Source organism: Aspergillus versicolor (genome assembly GCF_001890125.1).
Source record: "Aspergillus versicolor CBS 583.65 unplaced genomic scaffold ASPVEscaffold_2, whole genome shotgun sequence".
In the NCBI taxonomy this organism is placed as follows: domain Eukaryota; kingdom Fungi; phylum Ascomycota; class Eurotiomycetes; order Eurotiales; family Aspergillaceae; genus Aspergillus; species Aspergillus versicolor.
Genome location: NW_024467525.1, coordinates 1,459,547 through 1,480,001, shown reverse-complemented (window position 1 = coordinate 1,480,001; position 20,455 = coordinate 1,459,547). Strand labels below are relative to the sequence as shown.

Here is a 20,455-nt window from a genome sequence, read left to right as displayed (position 1 = left end):
TTGTATTCCTTCATCTCGCGATTCAGGTAGTGTTGCGATACCTTGTGGACAGAGGAGTTAAATACCTTCGGTCCGTGCTTGGTGATATCAAATCACTCCTTCGCAGTTCACGCCCACCCCGTCAAATTCTGCTCGTGACTCTCCTTGCGTCCGATCGGTATAGTTCGCGTGATGAAGATCGTGGTTCCCGTCCTTGCCCTTGCTGGGCTCGTCCGTGCTGTCTCCATTACGGGGTGCCACCAGCACGGCAGCGATGTGTACTGTATCACCGAAAGTGGTGAAGAGGTCCAGGTGGCGCTGGACAATCCCCCGGCAGAGCTTCCTTCTGAATATACCGACTGCCATACTCATGGGGACAAATCGTAAGCGCTCTGCGTTCACCCCTAAGTGTTCACCTGTCAAGCATTGCTAACCGACGCAGGTACTGTGTCGATCCAAATGGCGAAGACGTCGAAGTCTTGGGAGAAGTAACCAGCTCGGGCACCAACAGCGAAGATTCCAATTCCCAATCTAATGAAGAAAGCTCGGGCGGAGAGAACTGTCACTTCCATGCCGGCGTGGAGTATGTACCCATCCTCGTTCAATTATGTGGTGAGATGCTAATCATGTAGACACTGTGTTGGTGCAGGAGAATCGGAGAGTGACTCTAGTTCCTCTGAGAGCTCAGAGGGCCAGAATTGCCACTTCCATGCTGGCGTGGAGTATGTATCCGTCCTTCCCGAGTATGTGGTCAGGTGCTAATCATGCAGACACTGTGTCGGTGCAGGAGAATCGGAGAGTGGCGGTAGCAGCTCGAGCTGCGGTATCCGGAGCCGCGACTACGACATGCCTCTGCGCATTGGGACACTCTTCGTCATCCTCGTCACCAGCTCCATTGGTGTCTTCCTCCCCATGGCCCTGGCGAAGCTGCCGTCCGCGAGAATCAACGTCTGGGTGTCGACCATCATCAAGCAGTTCGGCACCGGTGTCATCCTCTCGACTGCATTCGTCCATGTAAGTCATCAGTCAAGATCCAGGAAGCCTGTGATGCTAATCAAACCAGCTCTACACGCACGCAGACCTCATGTTCAGCAACGAGTGTCTCGGCGAGCTGGAGTACGAAGCCACCACCTCCGCCGTCGTGATGGCCGGTATCTTCCTCTCCTTCCTGACCGAGTACATCGGCCACCGGTACATCCTCGCCCGCAGCGCCCGCTCAGGAGATTCCTCCCCCCAGCAGGTCGACAACGGCTCGTCCAAGTCCGCCGCCGAACAAGCACCAGCCCAACCGGCCCACCAACACAGCGCCCTCGCAGGCCTCGGCCACCACCACGGCGGCGACCCAACAAACCCCAACACCAAGCTCTCCGTGCTCGTCATGGAAGCCGGAGTCATCTTCCACAGTATCCTCATCGGCATCACGCTCGTCGTGGCCGGCGACTCCTTCTACAAGACCCTCCTCGTCGTGATCGTCTTCCACCAGTTCTTCGAGGGTCTCGCGCTAGGCGCACGCATCGCCCTCCTTCCAGGCCGCACGTTCCCCATGAAGGCAATCATGGGCGCCGCATTTGCGCTGGTCACCCCCGTCGGTATGGCGATTGGCATGGGCGTGATTCACTCGTTCAACGGGCAGGACCGCCACACGCTGATTGCGCTGGGCACGCTCGATGCGCTGTCTGCAGGCATCCTGGTGTGGGTTGGTCTGGTGGATATGTGGGCGCGCGACTGGGTGATTGAGGGTGGTGATATGTTTGCGGCGCCGCTGCGGCATGTTGCGGCGGGCGGCATCTCGTTGATTGCCGGGATGGTTCTGATGGGTGTGTTGGGTAAGTGGGCTTGATTGCTTGCTTCGTGTAAATAGATGGGGACGGGATTCGCAGGTCGAACAGAGCGAGATACGCGTCGGAATGCGGTGGTGGTCTGTGCGTCTGCCCTGCAGCGACCGTAGATTAACACATACTCTTTAACTTATTACTATTGACATTAGACATATTATATTTTGAACTGGACTTATCTGTAACAGAATTAATCAGTGTAAGGGGCACGGTACAAAACTGTATCTATTAGCATACCCCAAGATGCCGGGTTTAATGAAGTCAAGTACAGAATAATCTGAAGCAAATATGTCTATAGTAGTAGAGCACAAATATATATCCAATACCGATAATATCATCATCACCAGAAACACCATCAAGAGCGCCAAATTGCGCCCGAACAGAAAGGCAAAGTAGAATAAAACTTTCAATAGAGCCAACATGTCTTCAATTACTTCAAGATGTGGAATATAGCCCGGTAGAAGTCAATTTGGAGTTTTGACTAGTTTCTTGGATCAGCCTATGTAGCATGAAAAGCAAGCCGATCACCAATCATGGCTTACGGTCTCTGGGCCATTCAGATCTCCGTCTCTTTACCATCTCCACCTCTTCATCAACATAAGCCAGTTTTTAATATTCCTTCATTTTCGGCGGCTTAGTTTCCAGTTGTTCGGCAGCCAGAGTTCGCGTTTGTGCCCTTGGAACAGTAACCTTTGGGGTCCATTTTCGTCCCTGTGATGATGATTTGCGCCGTTGAATGTATTGTAAGTGGTCTGTCGCCAGTTGCAAGCCGCAAGAACTCACGGTCTGGATTCTCAGCAGTTCATTCCAAATCCATAACGGCGGGCCCCCTTTTACTGAATGGCGGACCCGCAAACCCTGTGCTTGTCAAAGCTGGGTCCAATTGGGGCTCTGTCAGTTTCTGAGTCGCCGACGCTGCAGGGGTAGAGGCCTCAGCCGCCGTTGGTGCCCACGGGCCTTTTCTGATTTCCTTGTCAACCGGGGAAGATACACCAGATATGTGGTGTCCTGTATGTGATGGACGCGGAGTACCTTAGGATATGGATAGCTACCAGTGTCAACTGCTGTAATGCCCGGCAAACACATGCTGCACTGGAGTCGACGACGCATCAACGCCTCATTCAAGTTCATATAAACCAAACTTCAGCGATCATCCGAGCTAAAGTATAGCACCTGGGTGATTCGGAAATGAACGAGCGTCAATCCATCGACAAGGCCCACAATGTCAGATTCTTGAATTGAGGCCGGTCCCCTCCTGGGTGCTGAATTCTTCACTCTTACCATACCACTAAACCACCACCTCGCCATAACCCACCTAACATGTCCGACTCGGACACAAGCGATGCCAGCCCGTTTGGCTGGGCCCTCCGCGTCAATGGCTCCTGCCTCGACGTCGAGGAGGACTGCGGCATGACCATCGAGCCGTACCGAGTCTGCTGTCCCGGGGGTTCGTACTGCCCACACGCCTACAACGTCGCCTGCTGCCCATCGGGTTCAAACTGCACGGAAGCGCTGGAGGCCAAACCACACTGCGCCAACGAGACATGGGACCTGTATATCAACGGCGGTTATTTTTGCTGCGAACACGGCACGATCGGGTATGCCACGGACACGGATTCAAACGGGTGCGGGGATGCAGATTATGAGCTGCAGGTTGGCGAGTCGGCTTTGCCGATTATCCAGACGGGGACGGGTAAGTGCACCATCTAGTTCCTCAACTTGCTGGAAAAAAAACTAACCTGTTTATAGTCACAACAAGTACCCCGTCACCAACATCAACCCCGTCAACGACAGCAACCGACGACAGCTCATCCTCAACACCAACATCGACATCGAACAGTTCCAGCTCGAGCTCAGATCCAAACACGGGCGCGATAGCCGGCGGCGTGGTCGGCGGCGTGTGCGGTGCAGCAATCATCGCAGTCCTGGTCTGGCTTTTGATCCGCACGCGGCGGCGGCAGCAGACGCAAGACGCAATGAACCAGGCTGAGTACTTCAACAAGGCTGGGCTGATGCCGCCTGAGTCGGTGCAGACTTCGCCGCTGCCCGTGGAGATGGATGCGCATCGGTTTGCAGAGCTCGGGGACCATCGGACGGTTGCTGAGTTGCCTGGGTATTATGGGAGATAAAAATAAGTTTCTGTCAGTCATTACATGCTTGCATTTATTCTCTTTGTTAGCAGCGGGTGGTGATTTTTATTTTATGTTATTTAACTATATTATACTATTTATACTCACGGCATGGCAGCTTTTCTTATGTGGATATAATGTGAATATTTATTCAAACAGTCCAATGAATCATAACTGGTTATAATAAGAGGCCATTAATCCACGAATCGAGTGCAATGTAAGTAAATACTACCTGAGTGGGGGAATGATCCCCACTACAACAACACCAAACCATCACCATCACCATCACCACAACCATCCCCAACTCAACGAAATACACAAAAACTCTAAAATGACTATTTCGCTCCGCCCCGCCGTGCCCTCCGACGCACCCACCCTGGCCGACATCAACATCAAAGCCTTCACCGACCAAGGCTTCATGAGAAACACATTCCCAGGGGTCCCTGACGCCGTGATCTACGAGCTCAAGCGGGCGCGGTACCTCAAGAAAATCGCACACCCGCAGACGCACGTTATCGTCGCCGAGGACGACGCGTCGGGTGCTGTTGTGGGCTGTGCGCGATGGATTTTCCCTGCCGCTGCTGATGCTGAGGGGAAAGTGAAGGGGGCGGGGGATTTGGTGGATGAGGACTCGGCGGCGGCGGCGAAGGGGGCGGAAGACGCGCTGCCTGAGGGGACGAATCGGGGGATATATACGGGGTTTTTTGAGATTCTGAAGGACAAGGGGAAGGCTTATCTACGGGATGATGATGTTGGTATGTTTCTTTCTTTCTTTCTTTCTTTCTTTTTTTTTTTTTTTTTTTTTCAGTTTGGTTTGAGAGCTGATGGTTGATGGGCAGTCCTGGAATTCATCGCCACGCTCCCGCAGCACCAACGACAGGGCGTCGGCAAGGCACTCCTCCGCTGGGGAATCGAGCGGGCGGAGGCCGAGAACAGGCGGATCTACCTGGAGGCCACGACGGAGGGATTCCCCGTGTACGAGAAGAGTGGGTGGCGGGCGCTGGAGCAGGTGAACATTGACTATGCGCAATGGGGAGGGCAGGGCGAGCAGGTTCTGACGCTGATGCTGCGAGATCCTTGATCCGGCTCCTTGCCTGGCGTGGGTGATTGATTCGTAAGTGAGTCAGCTGCAGTGGTCACGGCGTGATGCTGAATGCTGCCAATGGAGTCGACTGTCCGGCACAACCTGCCAAATCGAGCTTAACGTGAGGCCGACGATCGAGCGTGGGGAGGGAGAGGGGAGTTGGAGAGGACGTTGTACAGACTCCGCGTGCGACTGCCTGCTCTGGTTAGGGTGTTGCGGCTGCTGGTTATTTAGAGACGGTCCCCGCACGTAATTATTACTGTATACACTCATAAGTTCGTAACTGATAACATATCATGGACATCCACATCCTCCCGCTGTCCAGGCCGGACATTCCCGCCGCTGTAGAATGCATCCAGACCGTCTTCGCCGACGACCCTTTCTTCCGCTACATGTTCGACCAGTCCGCTGTATGTCATACCAAGACCCAAATAAATTTAATCCCATTCTTAAAGTGTTTCAGTACAATCCCTCCCGCAACGCCGCCTCCCTCTCCGCCCACTTCCTGCACGGCCTCAGCATCAACGCCCCCATCTACGTCGCCAAAACAACCCTATCCCCAACCGACAAAGCCCCCAGTATAGTCGGAATCTGCTGGTGGCTCCCGCCATCCTCCTCGACGCCCTCACCCCTCTCCGCCCTCCTCCAAGACTGGCTCCTCTCGTTCCGCCAACTCCTCGCCAACATCCGCTACGCCGGCCGTGGCGGACTGCGCTTAAATCGCTACCGCCAGTGGAAGGCGCTGCAGAGGACGACGCACGACAAGGTCTGGCGCGACCCGCGCGGGTACTACTTTTGCAATGTGATCGCGGTGCGGGCTGAGATGCGCGGGAAGGGCGTTGGGCGGCGGTTGGTGGAGGTTGTCACGGAGAGGGCGGATGAAGAGGGCATGCCCTGTTATCTGGAGAGTTCGAAGGGGATGCCGAATCTGAGGATCTACGAGAAGCTGGGGTTTGAGATGGCGAGGGAGATTGAGTGTGTGGATGGGAAGGATGTTTGTACGGTGAGTCGAGTCGGCCCTCTCTTCCTCTTAGATCCATTACACGTTTGATGCTGCGGCTTGATACTGATTATTTAGCTGTATTGTATGACCCGAAGTCCGACCAAGAGTGATGTTAATTAGACTAATGTTAATCCGTAACCAACGTCTTCTTGGCTTAATTATACATTAACAGTAACAGTCAGCCCATGCTTCACCATTTTCCTCCAAGACTGTTTCCTCCTCTTGTTAATCCCCGGTTTCCCAAAGAGAATCTAAGCAACGGAGCCAAGAGCAACACAGGGAAGGGCAGCGCCAATAAGGTCGCCGTTCTAAAGTCACCATTAGCATAAATCGTCCACAAGGGGCAGGGAGAACATACGGCCTCAGCACCGCTGGTGTCGCAGCAAGCAATGTTCTGCTGGCACTCCTTGTTGAGGATGTCCTGGACACCGATCAAAGCTGCAATACATGTCAGTAACCCTTGTAGTATAGGAGCTGGACAAAAAGAATACTCACCGGCAACATCGATCTTGGAGCAGCCCGTGAAGGCACCAATGCCCTGGGCGCCAGAGCCCTGGCCAAGAAGACCGCTGAGGAGGCCAGAGGCAACACCCTTCTGGATGGTCGTGGTGTCACCAACGTAGTCGACATCGTTACAGCAAGAGAGCTGAGCCTTGTCACCACACTTGGAGCTGGCCTCCTTGACGGTGATATCGTTGGAGGAGGGCCCGTTAGCGCTGGCGGCAGCGAAGAGGGAGAAGATAGCAGTAGCGGCAGTAAGCTTCATTTTGATGGTTGGATTTAAGACTTGGGAAAGACTTGAGAGTGAGAATGGGATAGCAGAGTGTGTGAGAAGAAGGAGGAAAACGGGGGGATAACGACGCGAATAAATGCCTGTCCTGGGTGGGCCATTCCAACCACCTGGCTGCAACTGTTGCATACCGGAGAGTAGGATCGCGAGGTTTGTTTAATTGCTGTTTTGGGTTGAGACCTCGTTGCTGCAGGGTATCCCTTGGGGGCGCGCGCTCCTTGCATTCCCAGGTGGCTGGCCGCACGCGGATCCAGGAATGTGGTGGAGTCTACTCTCGCGCGAAGGGATGAGCCCGTGTACTCTGTAAGGATGGCAACTCATTAGAATGGAGTCGAAGCTTGTTTCCATGAGGGATGACGAGGCGAATGGGCCTTTATTGTTGCTGTGCGTCTTGATATTGCTTCAAAATGCGGCTACTTGCGGAGGGCTCGGACCCTGATCAGCTCGTTGCCCACGGTCTGGACCAGATTAAGCTGTAGATTTTACTCATTGATCGGCCGTCCTGGATGTTTGGTGACGACGCCTGTGCCCCTTTCATCGGAGAGCTTTCGATGAAAATTAGGGCAAGCCTCGGCGGACTTGGTACAGCAGCATCGGTGAGGCCTCATCACCAGAGTAACGAACAAAGTACGAGCATCAATAAATGAGATTCCTACTAGACGGAACAGACGGGACTAGTCAGGCACAGCCGGGAAGTAGCACCAGCGAGTTCCAAGCAACCCTAGTTGCCACCCGGGCTTCCGTTCTCGTCGACATCTAACAATAGAAGTGCAGTGACAGTATCACATTCAGACTACCTCTCCCCCTTGGACGCCAGCGTGGCCATGCGGTCAAAGCTCGCGTCCAACACCTCGACAACATCCCCCCCAAGGGTCCGCCACGTACAAACAAACAACACCCTTCATGGGGTGCGTCCCAATCCTCCTCCCCCCAGCTCCCACAATCCTCTCTGCAAGAGCATCAGGCTCCAAATCCGTCACGTAGACATGGAAGAACCCACCCGCCCCGGTAGTACTCAAACCCGCCTTCCTGTTGCGGGACGAATGTCTTGGGGTGAATGAACTCGAAGATCTCAAAGCCCACCCCGTTGCCGGTCGACATGTAAGCCATGTTGACCTCTTGCAGGGAGGCTGGGTAGATGCTGAAGATTGGGTCTGTGGGCCGCTCACTCCTTGCAATGTGGTGGATTTGGTTTCCAACGAGCTCGAAGCCGAAGACTTTGCTGTACCAGGCTACGGCGGCCTTGCAGTCTGCCACGGAAACGGCGACGTGGTTGAAGACGCGGTTGGGGGTTTGGGTCTGGACTCGATAAGAGAGAGTTACATAGACTTGTAGAGGCACTTACTTGTGTCATTTTCAATGCTTCTGCTGTAGTTATTATTGAATATGAAATACGCCGTACTTGTACTTAAAGTACTATTCAACTACGGGTATATGCTTTCCCAGAGATACTCCGACCCAGAATTATAACCCCGTTCATCTGATAAGCAGTAATTCACAAGAAATGCCTTCTCTTTTATCCGGAAATTCTGGAGATACTCGATACTCGTTACTGTGTTATGCGGATTAGGTTATATTCCACGGCTTAGTCCAGGTCAGGTTCTAGACTACACCGTCAAAGAACAGTAATATGTAACATCACGGAAAGCCAAATATAGTATTCCGAAGATATCTACTTCATACATGATTCTCCATCCTCGACGTTTCGACACTTCGACGCTTGCATCGCCGAGGCCCTTGTAAGCAATCAAGCCCACTTCCCAATCAGCGCCATGATACCAGCACCCAGTAAAGTGCAGAAAACCATGAAAAGCAGCTTCGATCTCTGCTTCGTCCGACAAGGATCAAACAGGAAGTCTCGCGCCAGCAGCTCCACAAGACCACTGTAGATTAGGATCCCTGCCGAGACGGCGTTCAACACGCCCTGGATGATAAGGGAGACCTTGGAGCCGGGGGTATATGTATTCCGAACACCCAGGCCGATAGCAATAGATATAGGCGTGGTAAGGCCGTATGCAGCGCATAGAACCCACGGTAGCCAGGTGTGTTTGCCGAATGGGATGGCGGACATGCGCGCGCCGATTCCAAGACCTTCAAAGGACTGGTGGAAGACGAGCACTGGGTATAGTGTTGAGAACTCGGAGCCTGTCACGCCGAGATTCAGCCCGATTATGACCGAGTGGAAGATGATTCCGAATTCAAGGAGGAGGAATGCGGCGATCTGTTGGCGGAAAGTCCGTTCTGCTAGAGTGGAAGACCCGTCGGGGTTCCACGTTTCAGTGCGTCTTTCCTCCTTGTTACTGGGTATATCTAGGTTGTGTTCCTGGATAAAGACGTTTGTGGCTTCTTCATCCTTGTGCACGCCATACTTGTGCTCGACGTAGACTTCTGCCGCGAGATCCAGGAGGAAGATTATCACCACCGAGGCCAGCACGATGGCTGCGCACCACGAGTACTCGCCCCAGTACCCTGATTCGCCGACGCAGGTTTTAGGACCGATGCGCTTGTAGGCTGGGTCTAGGAGATGCACGAATGCAGTGGCCACAATAACACCTGTGCCGAAGTACCGCGCGAATAAATACACGCCGAGTGGGATTTTCCAACTTGGGAAGCGCTTGGCCAGGACTGGGAAGACTGTAAAGGCCGAGGACACAAACAGGATCACGAAGATGGAGGATATACGAGCGCCGATGTGGCCGTTGTAGTCATTCTCGGATAGGGCAAAGTAGCAGAGGACGTCTTCCTTGCTGGCCGTGCTGAGATTGACATTCTCCGGGTTGAAAGACATTTCCTGGCTTTTACATGAGAAGACTACGCTACAATAATAGGCCTTATACTCTTGCTCTTGAGGACCTTGGGATATCGCGGACAGTTGATGGCCCGAAACTCGCTGCCTAGCAGTCTGAAATTGGTATGGGTCTTCATTTTGCTAAATTAGACTACAGTACGTAGTAGTATGCCCCATACACAGTCCATAGGGCTGAAGGAAAGTGCTTGATGGTTTTGTCTGTCTCTTGATTGGTTTATATGAGCCCGTCTGGATAACGCCTGGGGACCTGGAGGGTTAGTGTCTCCATAGATATCCCCGAGTGCGTTACAATTCCGACCTCGCCTCGGAGTTATATCACTGTGGTGTGCAGATTGAAGATAAGCTCATAAAGGCTTTGACCAATTGGTGATAGGTAGGTGTAGTTTCACTGCTGCCTGTTCGCTTACCCTTCGTAGGGCTGAAGCTTGAGCCACAAGCGAGATGAAGCTTTTCAGAGATCCACTGCGTTATTTTCTAGACTACGCCTAACTATCTAGTCCTACTGACGTAGTCTAGTCTGACTTATGCCCCGCTACTTTCTCGTTGCCGGTTTCCGATTCGAAGCCTGATATCCATTTCTGCGAATGAAAGCTCCTGCAATCAAGGTTATGAGATCATCTCGCTCGTTTCCTCGAGGTTTCTATGCGACGTCTCCGGTAGCAGGAAAACAGCCCACAACAGCCCTAGAAAGGCGACCACAAAGAAGAACCAGAATGTGCCTTTTGGCTGCAGGGCACTCTCTAACATCATACTCGGGACAGCCTTATTCGTGAGCCCCACCATATATTAGCAAGGGAAGAGAGGTAGAGTCATACCTTGATAAGGGCAAATCTGTTGGCATAATGAATGCACATCAAGAGACTCGTACCAAGCGTGCGGACCGGCGAGGGAAGCATCTCTGCATTAATCAGATACTGTATGGAGTTCCACCCAAAGGCATAGCCTATGCCTGTCACGTAGATCGAAACAACCGCAGCGATTGCCGCCCTGTGAACGGCCCCGGACTGGGCGTCCGCTCCATGAAGAGAGGAGACAGTGATGTATACTGCGACATAGAGCAGGGCGAGCAGCTGCAGTGTAATTCCAGACAGGAGTGTGCGTTTTCTCCCAACTCGATCGACGAAGAATATAGCGCAAACTATCCCGGCTGCAAGTTTGACAATCCCGAATATTGCCGTAGTTAAGAGGGTTTCTGACTTGCCGGTCACACTAAGCAGAGAGAAGAACTTGGGCGTATAGGCTTCCAAGTGTGAGATTTACATCCATTGAGGTCATAGAGATGGAGAACCTACTGGTAATGGCGTTTGTGCCAGACCACTGGCTGAGCAGCTGTGCAGTGACCAAGAATAGCAACCGTGAGCGATTGGCGGCCTGTGCAAAAAGCAACTTCCATGGCTCCAACCTGAACCATTGCTGATTCGTAGCCTGGCTGGTAGCTGCTTGGTCTTGCAATATCCGGAGCTCCTCCGCGATCCTGGGACTGTCAGGGGGAAGTCGCCGCAAACGAGCCACAGCGTCGATAGCCTTTCCCGTGCAGCCATTGTTGACCAAATATCTGGGGCTTTCGACGCAGCCGAGAGAGGCCAAGAGTAGAACACCGGCCATCATGATCTGGCTACTTTGTGGAAGGATCCATTGTGTGTTGTTCTTATCGGATAGGTGAATTGAAGCGCCATAGCCAGCGAAATACTAACGCGTATTTTAACATTATTAGCAAGAAAAAGTGTATATTGGCGTGAAGAGAGACTCACCCCTATGACAACACCGACATATTCAGAGGAGCCATATATGCAGACCAGCAATCCTCGACAGGAGGAAGGGGCCACTTCAGCAAGATATATGGGACCGACGATACTCGCCTGGCCGATCCCCATGCCGGCAAGAAGACGGCCAGCAAGGAGCTGACCCAAGCTGCCTTTCGAGGTAATGGCAACTATCACGCCGGTGATCCAGAGCAAGCATATCTGTCGCAGTGTCCAGAGTGGTCCGATCCAGTCGCTCGAAAAGAAGGCCAGCAGTGCCCCAGGCAGACTGCCGAGCTGGACCATGGAGGTGATATTCGACAAGCGGTTTGCTCTGTCTGTGGCACTCAGATTATTGCTGTCAAGCTGGTAATCGCTGATGAACGAGGGCAGATTCACGGTCGTGGCAATTAGAGCTTCGTCTAGCCCTTTGGCTGAACCGAGAAGCCCGAAGCCCACGGCAGCGCAGATAAGATATCTAGTACCAAGAGCCATGTTGCAGAGACTCGTGGGAAGCAACTTTATTCATATTACGGAGGTATTTTGGCGAGTGTTTCTATTGTAGGAATACGTATATCATTTCTCATGAACCCCCATCCGCGCGAGAGCTTGTTAGGATTCGAATATCCACCAAGTCCGTGAACAATGTCTCACCATAGCGCAACTAAGCACAACTCGCAATCAGGATCAGCCCTAAATGTGGCCCCGGACCGGTGGGGACTGTGAGGGAGGATTATAAATGGCCAGCCCTACCTACGCCGCGTCAGGGGCAGCAGGCAGCAGCAATCAGGGTAGGGGCCTTTAGACTGGAGGATCCACACGGATGCTGTAAACTACTGCCAGCTATCTAAGGCTGATAAACCACTGTTTCTTCAAAGCCATGTTATGGCAGAAAGACTTGGAATGCTGTATGTTAAGTATAAAAGTGCGCGACGGCTGTATCAAGAGGCTTATAGTCACTACAACGTATAATAAGTAAGCTTATTAAGGCCATTTAAGACTTGTTTAAATAGATCCCGCTAAATCAGTGTGACGTATGAGATATTGCAACTCGGATAAGTTTTTTCCTGTTGCTTGTAGATGTATTTTCCGTCGAGCTGTTGATATTAAATAAGAATTAATATTTGTCCTTGAACATTTTAACTCCTAAAATTGATTCAGATCAATGACACCAAAAGATACATTAAAATGTCTACTAAGAAAGTCGGATTCATCGGTCTCGGCGCGATGGGCCTGGGAATGGCCTCATGTCTCGTCAAGGCTGAATTCTCAGTAACTGGGTTGGACATCAATCTTTAAGATGCGCTAATTTATAATGTAGACAAATGTATTGCCCACTAAAGTAATAACTGTTCACAAAGACACCAGTAAAAACATCTATATTACTTGTATACAGATATATACTATCCTGACCACATTGTCAGAATGTATTGGCAACCCCACTGGTTGCCCTTGTCGGCTGTTTTGACGACACTCATCAGTTGTTGGAGGGAAAGGGCGTAATAGAATATGGCAAGGTGGCCGAGTGGTTAAGGCGCAGCCCTTAAGTAGTTTTACTTAGAAATGCTGTGGAGAAATCCTCGCGAGTTCGAACCTCGTCCTTGCCAATTTTTTTTGAATTATCACATCAATTAATTTTTTTAATTATCACATCAGCATGATTTGTAATGCACCAGTAACTATCTAAATCACTATTATATGACCAAGACGTAACATATTCATCAATTCTCGACTGAAGTCATGTATTTGATAGCATGTTAGAAATGCGGGAATACATGATCCTAGCCCTCCCACCTCAACATCGGCCAACTTCGATCGATAGCCCTCATATTGACCAGCAAACTACATCTTTGGTTGTCGTTAAAGGTGTTGTCTGCTTCCAACATGCCACGGCACATTCATTTATCGAATTCGATCAACCTCTTGGCAATTGGAAGTCTCTCCTGGTGGTAAGCATCCCTTGGCTAGCCTTGGGTGAATGGGTGTGGACGGCGTCTCCAGCAAGGAATATTCGGTCATACTGCGACAATTCCTTGTAGTATCTGTGACCAACCTGCCCAGGTACTTTTTGGGACCGTCACCGCTGGAATTACGCGACTGGTTCCCGAAGAGAATGGCAGAGAAGCCGACGTATCTACCGATTTCCAGGAAGGTTTTGGGCTGCTCCTCGGTGATGAGGCGGGTCACGACGCTGCCTTTCTCTGAGTATTTTGGGTGGGCTTGAATGAACCCGAGCAGTTCTTGTTCTCGCCCGTCATTGCACTTTGACGTGGATTTGTTTGAAAATATACGGCCAGAAAGGTATTTGCATACATAGATATCCTCTTCGGGTCTGTAGGGGATGTTTTCGGTGAGAGATGTGTTGAGGGATAATGCTCGACTAGGTAGAGACGCAATCAACAATGACTTTAATATATGACGTTTTATGCCTATTTAACAAGAGACTGTCTGCCATACGTAGTAACCACCGGATGTCCATCTCTTGAGAAATCGGTCACAGCAGTAATGAATAAATTACGACCCACCGATCAGAGGTTCTGACGGGGCAATTAGGCCAAAAAGAGCGTATTTAAACGTCCTGGGTTCGCGCGTTCATGTCAAAGGTTGGGAGGCGAATAGGTGTCGTATTGCCGGCCCAAAGCCCAGCACACCCGGCGTAGTCTGCGAAGTAATCAGTATAAGGCGCTCGATACATCTCGACAAACACATGGGAGCACTGACAAGAGAGAAAGGAAACGACCAGTCCCATCGAGTACCCAGCCTTGAGAAGCGCATCATTACCAACCATATTGCCACAGGCAATGCATAACAAGCAAACGGACAGGCAGACAAGATCCACGAACAGAACCCAGGAAGTACGCATCGCCCCGATGGAGAAGATGACAGTGACTATAAACCAGGCGAAAAGAAACATTGCCAAAGCCTGGTGAAACTCGTCACGCAGCTCTCCTGTTGCTGGATCCGTGTACGCGGCCATTATTCCTGATCCTGGGAGGAAAATCATGGCATATGAGAAGTTAAAGGCAGCGTATGAGGAAAACAAAGTCGCGGGAAACTGCGGCATACATTAGCATTGTTATATCTGTAGGTATTGTTAGGGATCTACTTGCGGTATTCCCATTGAAAAATTCGAGGACGCCAGCGATAAATTGGCACACGCCGCCGAAGAACATGAGCACCCCAATAAGAATATTAGGAGTGGTAATGGAACGGGCGTTGAGGTCGAAGACCGCGATCAGAAAAATGCCTATACATGGTGGGTCAGTCTTAAGCGGACAGTGTAATATAGGCTATATACCAGTTGCAAAAGACAGCAGTCCTAGAGGTAAAGGGCTGGCAATAGCCTGGGGGGCCCGGCCTCCCGATGGATCTCCCTCTGCATCTGCTGGGGGCTGTTGCTCAACGTGATCGGAGCTGTGCTTCATGGTTTCTGATATTGAGGGTGGAAAATGAAGAATGTAAGAGGCCTGCGTCGCTCTGGGGTTCGCTTTATACGCAATATCGAGCCAGCATAGATTAGCTCACCCCAGATTCCGTCAATCTGGCGCTACCCCACGGGGATTGGAGAGGTGGCTTGCCGATTTCTGCACAGACTGGATCGGCCAGAGCGGTTATTCTGCATTCCTCGGGCCGGAGACCGGGCCTAGTGTCATTTTGGTCAGATTGGTCAGATTTGCCCCCGCAGACCTGATACCCCGGATCTGCTCGCCTCGTTCTCTTCTCATCTCCTGCCCAAGAATCCCAACACAGTGAATATGAGCAATCTCGATGCTGCGCCAGGCTCTTCGGGTGCCAGGCGGAAAAGGAGCCGTATTGCCTGCGATTTCTGCCATTCACGTAAAGTGCGATGTGACCTGACGGTGACTGGTGCGCCTTGTACAAATTGTCGCCTGGACAAGCAGAGCTGTTTCGTGAGAGAGTCACGCAGCAAGTGAGCCAGTTGAACCTATGCGACCGACTGCCCAAACGTGGCTGATTTCTTAGTTGTTATAGGCGCCACAAAAAACAAGCATCAAGAAATAACAGTGACTCGCAGCGCAGGTCTTGTAACCCCGTCCCACAAGACCCGCTGGCCATAGCCTTGCGGTCTAGTGCTGGATTGGCAGAGGCCAGAGAGGATACTGATACTGGGGGCCTGCAATTCAATGTCCCATTCACCCGTCTTTCCTCCCCAGATCAGCGCTTGCCGACCGGGGCAGAGAGTCTGCCGGCTCTTCGATCGATGCTGGGAGACACGCCCCCGTCCGCAGACCTAGCCGCTGCGGACAAAAGTGTTATATTCTCCTATTACGAATTCCTGCAGTTGAAGGGCCTGTGTAAATTACCGCCTGCGGATGTCAGATACCTGGAGCTCAAGGGCTGCTTTCGTGTCCCGACCGGGGCTCATCTGGACAACTTCCTACGCCAGTATTTTCTCCACGCCCACCCCTGCATGCCAGTTGTCGACGAGACAGGGTTCTGGTCTTCCTATGAGCAGCACGGTCTTGGTGGTAGTCCCAAGGTTTCGCTATTGCTTTTCCAAGCCATGCTTTTCACAGCGTCTGCAGTATGTCCGCTGTATAGCCTATTAATTGTGCGTGCGCTGACCTGGTCTACAGTTTATGCCCCTGGGTTCTCTGAGGGCCTGTGGATTCAGCGACCGTAATGAAGCCCGTGAAAGCCTTCACCAGCGTGCTGCGGTAAGATAGAAACGTTAAAAAATGTAGTTTGGATATAACTGCTAAACTTGCCATAGCTGCTCTATCATCTGAAAGCGGAAACAGACCATACCACCATCGCCCAAGCAGCTCTATTACTATCCTTTCAGTCCTCTGCTATTGATGTCTACAGTAACACTTCGTTTTTGTCAACTGCCATCCAAGCCGCCCGTGCCAGCCAAGCCTGCCTCTACAAGACGCTCCCCGGCTTAACGACAGAACAGCGGCGGTACAAAAAGCGACTCTGGTGGTGCTGCGTCGTGCGCGATCGGACTATTGCGCTGGGTGTACGCCGACCACTACAGATCACTCCGGAAAGCTTCAATCCCCGTGAAGATCCTCTGGCGGAGGAGGACCTGGAATGTGAGATGGAAAGGTCGAGAGTGTATGATTTGGATATCAAGCGGTGTCTCATCAAGCTCTTCGTTGTCCACTGCGATCTCTCAGCCGCGCTTACATCCACGGTCATGACCATCTGTCCACCAAATAGTGTTCCCATACCATTATCTCCAACATACGAAGACCTGTTCCGGTTGTTCACGGCCGCAGAGGGCTGTAGGCATGAACTCAAGGCCTGGTTCGATACAGCAGAGACACAGCTCAGGCATGCTTCACGGACCTGTCTTCAACGCACCAGCTTCGTAATGCTGTACGTGGATCTACAGTGGATCTACTACTTGTAAGTGATCGAACGCATTCAGTCAAGCTAAGCTCACTTTGCGTAGCACTGCCCAGATGGCGCTGAGCCATTCCATAATCTTTGCGTCCAGCACAACCAGCCACGCTCTCCGACCTGACTGGATCACGCGGCTGGACATCAGCAAGAGTGATTTGATGACTTCATTTATAGGCCTTAAGAACGTATTTAAGAGGCTGGTCGCTTCCAACCTCGCTGGCCATCTTCCGATTAGCGCGTAAGCTCTGCCCCCAAATTCATAGAACCAATGCCTGATCAATTGTAGATCGGCATATACAGCAGTGCCTCTGTTGCTAATATCGCTCGATGTCCAACTGTCCTCGTCCGAGGGCCAGAAAGGCAAACGCATGCGCGAGCTTTCATATTGCGCTGAAGCAATGCGACAATACGCTTGTCGGTTTCAATTCGCGCAGTTTGTCTCTGGTATAGTCTGTAAAGTCCTTCAGCTGCTGGATGCCACATCCAGTCCTGCTGCAATGTCTCGCGGTAACATCCTTGAGGAGGGCATGTTCGAGGGCGAAAACCGACCGCAAACCTGGTGTGAACTATACATAGAGAATCCACAGCTCTATTTCACGCTTCTGTTCTCTTTAGACCACTCCTTGTCATGGGGGAAGGTGCCAACATCTCACGAACTCCCGGACTGGTCACTTCGTCGGCGCTCTTCTAGATCGCCGCAACAACTGAACAGGTCATCGCTAAGTTTGACCCCAGGCCTGAGGCAAGAGGTCAGCGAGCTGTCTCCAGCCATTATCGACCTGGGCGACAATATGGCCTCGAGCTGGATGTCGAACGATCAGTGGGAGAACCTCCTTTCCACCCGCGTATATTGCGAGGACTCTCCGGGTTTGGGCATTGAACAGGCGACGTCCCCGGTTGCACTAGGTACATCTACTGTTATTCCCGACCAGCCGGAAACATTGCCTGGTCCCAGCCGGGATGATGCTCAAGAGTGCGAGTCTATCTCAGACACCCTCTCGTTCATGCTTCAGTATTCTTGCCCTGCCATTGGGTAATGATTAGGTAGAAATTAAATATACAGAGCAGGTAGAAGTTGGTCTTTTCAACGCCACCGTAGCCAGTAAACCCGCCGATAGCCGCAGGTGAACCCGCCCGATGTTACAGCCCGAGCTCAAGCACGCATCTGTTGCCTCGGCTCGGCTCAGACTCGGGTGATCTCGCTTTACTTAAAGCTTAGCGACCAGTAGAACAATCCCAGCAGACCCAAAGCGTGCCGTGAGCAGTATGACATCCTCAACCAAGGCGACCGAGCGTCTCGCCGAAATCCAGAACCATCTCAATCCGCCTCCAAACAAGCAACCGGCGAGCGCAATCGAGCCCGTGTACATCATCAGTGCTGCACGGACTCCAACTGCGCGATTCGGCAGCTCCTTCGCCAATATCCCTGCCCCGCAGCTTGGAGCATACGCCATCAAAGAAGCGCTCCGGAAATCAAACGTCCCCCCGAGCAGAATCACAAATGTCTACATGGGGAATGTCCTGCAGGCCGGCGTGGGCCAGTCACCTGCCCGCCAGGCTGCAATTGCCGCTGGTCTCCCTGTGGTGGTCGACGCTGTCACAGTGAATAAGGTCTGCGCATCGGGGCTGAAAGCAGTCGCGCTTGCTGCTCATGATATCCAGCTGGGCCTGGCAGATGCTCAGATAGCGGGGGGCATGGAGAATATGTCGCGTGCTCCGTACTATCTGCCGAGGGATTCGGGCGGGCGTCGAGGCACTGGGACTGGGGATCTCAAATTACAGGATGGCCTGGTAACGGATGGGCTGTGGGACGTGTATAACCAGATCCACATGGGAGCGTGCGCAGAACTTACAGCGGCGAAACTCGGTATCTCGCGAGCAACGCAGGATGAGTATGCCGTTCAGAGCTTTCTGCGCGCACAGCAGGCGTGGGCCGAGGGGAAGTTCAAGGACGAAGTGGTTCCGGTTGTCGTGACGGACAAGACCAGTAGTCGCACGATTGATCGCGATGAGGGATATGACAGGCTTCGGAGAGACAAAGTCGCAGGACTAAAGCCTGCGTTTACCAAGGCTGCTGATGGGACTGTTACGGCCGCCAACTCGTCGTCTCTTAATGATGGTGCGAGCGCGCTGGTTCTGGGGAACCGGGCCATCGCCCAGCAGTATGGGAAGGGGAGCCGAGTTCTCTCCAGATTTGTTGCTTCAGCAGATGCCGCGCTGGATCCTGTTGATTTCCCCATTGCTCCGGCAAAGGCTATAGAGCTTGCTTTGGCCCGGGCAGGAATCCAAAAGGAAGATGTGGCAGTATGGGAACTGAATGAAGCCTTCGCAGCAGTTATCAAAGCAAACGCACAGGTAGGGTAAACCCGGTGAGCCCCGCGAACGCGGGCTATGATGAATTGTGCTAATGTGACTTCAGATACTCGGTCTTGAGGGTGCAAATATAAATCCCCTTGGGGGCGCGATATCTCTGGGCCATGCACTCGGCAGTTCTGGGTCGAGGATTCTCACCACCTTGGCTCATCAGCTACAACCGGGCGAATATGGAGTTGCAGCCGTCTGCAACGGCGGTGGTGCGGCAACTGCAGTTGTTATACAGAGGGTAGAGCATGTCTAGCTTGATGCAATTGTGAACAGAAATAGAAGCACTTTGCGTACTCGAATAAATTCAACGAGTTGAGCTTTGTGCTATACTACTAAATGCCGGGAACTGATCCTATTTACAAGACACCCTTTGGACTGCGTTTCCCTCGCTGGCCGGCCTGGAATCTCTCCCTTCCTCGTTGTAGATCCCCGCTTGGAATTCGCTCTTCCACAATAACGCGACACTCTCGATCATTTGCCTCCAACAGGTCCTTGATCGCAGGCTGCTTCATCAACCGCTTTGTTGCTAGCAAGGACCCCGTCGGGGACCGGGCAAGCGCGCTTGCGATCTCCCCAACCTGCTCCAAGAAACCCTCAGCCGGGAGAATCTTGCTAACAAGGCCCAACTCCCTTGCTTCTGGAGCGAGGATCCGCTCCCCAGTGAGACATAGCAGAGCCGCCCTCTGGTGGCCCATTAACCGTAGGAAGCTGACACTCGAAGCAGCCTCCGGGACCATGCCCCATTTCACAAACGGGGTGAAGAAATAAGCATCCGGGACGGAATAGACGAGATCGAACAGCGCGAGACTGGTAGCCCCGTACCCAACCGCTGGCCCATTCACCGCAGCAATGAGGATCTTCTCGGTGAGGATAAGGGCTTTGTTCAGTTGGTGGAAGTCTGCGCCGGGTGCAAACGACAGTTGCTCGTCGCTGGACAGGTCCATCCCTGTACAGAAGAAGCGGCCTTGCCCAGTCAAGATGACTATGCTAACGCTATCATTCTCGTCGGCCCAGCGGATGGCTCTGAGCGTTTCGACAACCAGCTGAGGGTGTAAGGAGTTTCCCGACTGTGGACGGTTGAGCTTTATCCAAAGTACGCCGTCGCGCGGACCTTCGAGCTGAATCAGGGTCGTCTCTGGTGTCGCTGGCATAGTTGCGGGGTGTAGCAGCTGCGGCGGTTATGGTTACAACCATAATGGGCAGATGGTACATGTTGAGAAGAGCAAGAAGGTTGCTGTTGACCACGAACGCAGCCGCCAACCTCGGGCCCGGCACCACCGGGCATTCATGCCCTGCCGAGCCCTGGAGGCCGGTAACAATGCATGGATGCTGCCGATCTCGGGCCCG

The 20,455-nt window shown here is 52.4% G+C and overlaps 12 protein-coding genes and 1 non-coding gene across 13 annotated transcripts; 7 read left to right on the top strand and 6 right to left on the bottom strand.

The window, feature by feature from the left end:
- Positions 1–37: 37 nt before the first annotated feature.
- On the top strand, positions 38–664 carry ASPVEDRAFT_452656 (uncharacterized protein). The gene is made up of 2 exons (XM_040813243.1): positions 38–362; positions 422–664. Exons 1-2 carry the CDS (start codon positions 172–174, stop codon positions 609–611), a joined length of 381 nt encoding a protein of 126 aa, XP_040664089.1. The 5' UTR covers positions 38–171; the 3' UTR covers positions 612–664.
- An 85-nt stretch (positions 665–749) lies between these two features.
- zrfC (putative ZIP Zinc transporter) lies at positions 750–2,145 on the top strand. Its single transcript, XM_040811568.1, is given in 2 exon segments — positions 750–1,023; positions 1,039–2,145. 1 exon segment carries the CDS (start codon positions 1,064–1,066, stop codon positions 1,817–1,819), a length of 756 nt encoding a protein of 251 aa, XP_040664088.1. The 5' UTR covers positions 750–1,023; positions 1,039–1,063; the 3' UTR covers positions 1,820–2,145.
- A 989-nt stretch (positions 2,146–3,134) lies between these two features.
- Positions 3,135–3,943, top strand: ASPVEDRAFT_79985 (uncharacterized protein; the record flags this gene model as incomplete). The annotated part of the gene is made up of 2 exons (XM_040816793.1): positions 3,135–3,507; positions 3,564–3,943. The coding sequence occupies 2 exons, from the start codon at positions 3,135–3,137 to the stop codon at positions 3,941–3,943; spliced, it is 753 nt and encodes a 250-aa protein (XP_040664087.1).
- Positions 3,944–4,274: 331 nt separating this feature from the next.
- On the top strand, positions 4,275–6,150 carry ASPVEDRAFT_25212 (GNAT family N-acetyltransferase; the record flags this gene model as incomplete). Its single annotated transcript, XM_040809756.1, has 6 exons — positions 4,275–4,698; positions 4,783–4,994; positions 5,017–5,057; positions 5,353–5,437; positions 5,491–6,030; positions 6,106–6,150. The coding sequence occupies 6 exons, from the start codon at positions 4,275–4,277 to the stop codon at positions 6,148–6,150; spliced, it is 1,347 nt and encodes a 448-aa protein (XP_040664086.1).
- Positions 6,151–6,258: 108 nt separating this feature from the next.
- On the bottom strand, positions 6,259–6,796 carry ASPVEDRAFT_68938 (uncharacterized protein; the record flags this gene model as incomplete). Its single annotated transcript, XM_040816009.1, has 3 exons — positions 6,259–6,338; positions 6,389–6,468; positions 6,526–6,796. 3 exons carry the CDS (start codon positions 6,794–6,796, stop codon positions 6,282–6,284), a joined length of 408 nt encoding a protein of 135 aa, XP_040664085.1. The 3' UTR covers positions 6,259–6,281.
- A 984-nt stretch (positions 6,797–7,780) lies between these two features.
- Positions 7,781–8,174, bottom strand: ASPVEDRAFT_79981 (uncharacterized protein; the record flags this gene model as incomplete). The annotated part of the gene is made up of 2 exons (XM_040816792.1): positions 7,781–8,119; positions 8,166–8,174. The coding sequence occupies 2 exons, from the start codon at positions 8,172–8,174 to the stop codon at positions 7,781–7,783; spliced, it is 348 nt and encodes a 115-aa protein (XP_040664084.1).
- Positions 8,175–8,567: 393 nt separating this feature from the next.
- Positions 8,568–9,608, bottom strand: zrfA (high-affinity Zn(2+) transporter ZRT1; the record flags this gene model as incomplete). Its single annotated transcript, XM_040818237.1, has 1 exon — positions 8,568–9,608. The coding sequence occupies one exon, from the start codon at positions 9,606–9,608 to the stop codon at positions 8,568–8,570; it is 1,041 nt and encodes a 346-aa protein (XP_040664083.1).
- A 627-nt stretch (positions 9,609–10,235) lies between these two features.
- Positions 10,236–11,866, bottom strand: ASPVEDRAFT_79979 (uncharacterized protein; the record flags this gene model as incomplete). Its single annotated transcript, XM_040816791.1, has 4 exons — positions 10,236–10,391; positions 10,445–10,869; positions 10,922–11,318; positions 11,381–11,866. The coding sequence occupies 4 exons, from the start codon at positions 11,864–11,866 to the stop codon at positions 10,236–10,238; spliced, it is 1,464 nt and encodes a 487-aa protein (XP_040664082.1).
- A 1,016-nt stretch (positions 11,867–12,882) lies between these two features.
- Positions 12,883–12,978, top strand: ASPVEDRAFT_t44. The gene has a single exon. It is a non-coding gene; the product is annotated as a tRNA-Leu (tRNA).
- A 760-nt stretch (positions 12,979–13,738) lies between these two features.
- ASPVEDRAFT_147562 (acetate uptake transporter family protein) lies at positions 13,739–14,929 on the bottom strand. Its single transcript, XM_040808132.1, has 4 exons — positions 14,670–14,929; positions 14,482–14,618; positions 14,093–14,426; positions 13,739–14,032 (listed from the first exon to the last, which is right to left on the bottom strand). Exons 1-4 carry the CDS (start codon positions 14,794–14,796, stop codon positions 13,941–13,943), a joined length of 690 nt encoding a protein of 229 aa, XP_040664081.1. The 5' UTR covers positions 14,797–14,929; the 3' UTR covers positions 13,739–13,940.
- Positions 14,930–15,126: 197 nt separating this feature from the next.
- Positions 15,127–17,823, top strand: ASPVEDRAFT_147561 (Zn(II)2Cys6 transcription factor; the record flags this gene model as incomplete). Its single annotated transcript, XM_040808131.1, has 6 exons — positions 15,127–15,302; positions 15,365–15,917; positions 15,970–16,050; positions 16,107–16,747; positions 16,794–16,982; positions 17,031–17,823. 6 exons carry the CDS (start codon positions 15,127–15,129, stop codon positions 17,779–17,781), a joined length of 2,391 nt encoding a protein of 796 aa, XP_040664080.1. The 3' UTR covers positions 17,782–17,823.
- A 187-nt stretch (positions 17,824–18,010) lies between these two features.
- Positions 18,011–19,361, top strand: ASPVEDRAFT_50058 (thiolase family protein; the record flags this gene model as incomplete). Its single annotated transcript, XM_040814254.1, has 2 exons — positions 18,011–19,099; positions 19,164–19,361. 2 exons carry the CDS (start codon positions 18,011–18,013, stop codon positions 19,359–19,361), a joined length of 1,287 nt encoding a protein of 428 aa, XP_040664079.1.
- On the bottom strand, positions 19,146–20,430 carry ASPVEDRAFT_452371 (enoyl-CoA hydratase/isomerase family protein). Its single transcript, XM_040813234.1, has one exon. It carries the CDS (start codon positions 20,257–20,259, stop codon positions 19,465–19,467), a length of 795 nt encoding a protein of 264 aa, XP_040664078.1. The 5' UTR covers positions 20,260–20,430; the 3' UTR covers positions 19,146–19,464.
- Positions 20,431–20,455: the final 25 nt, after the last annotated feature.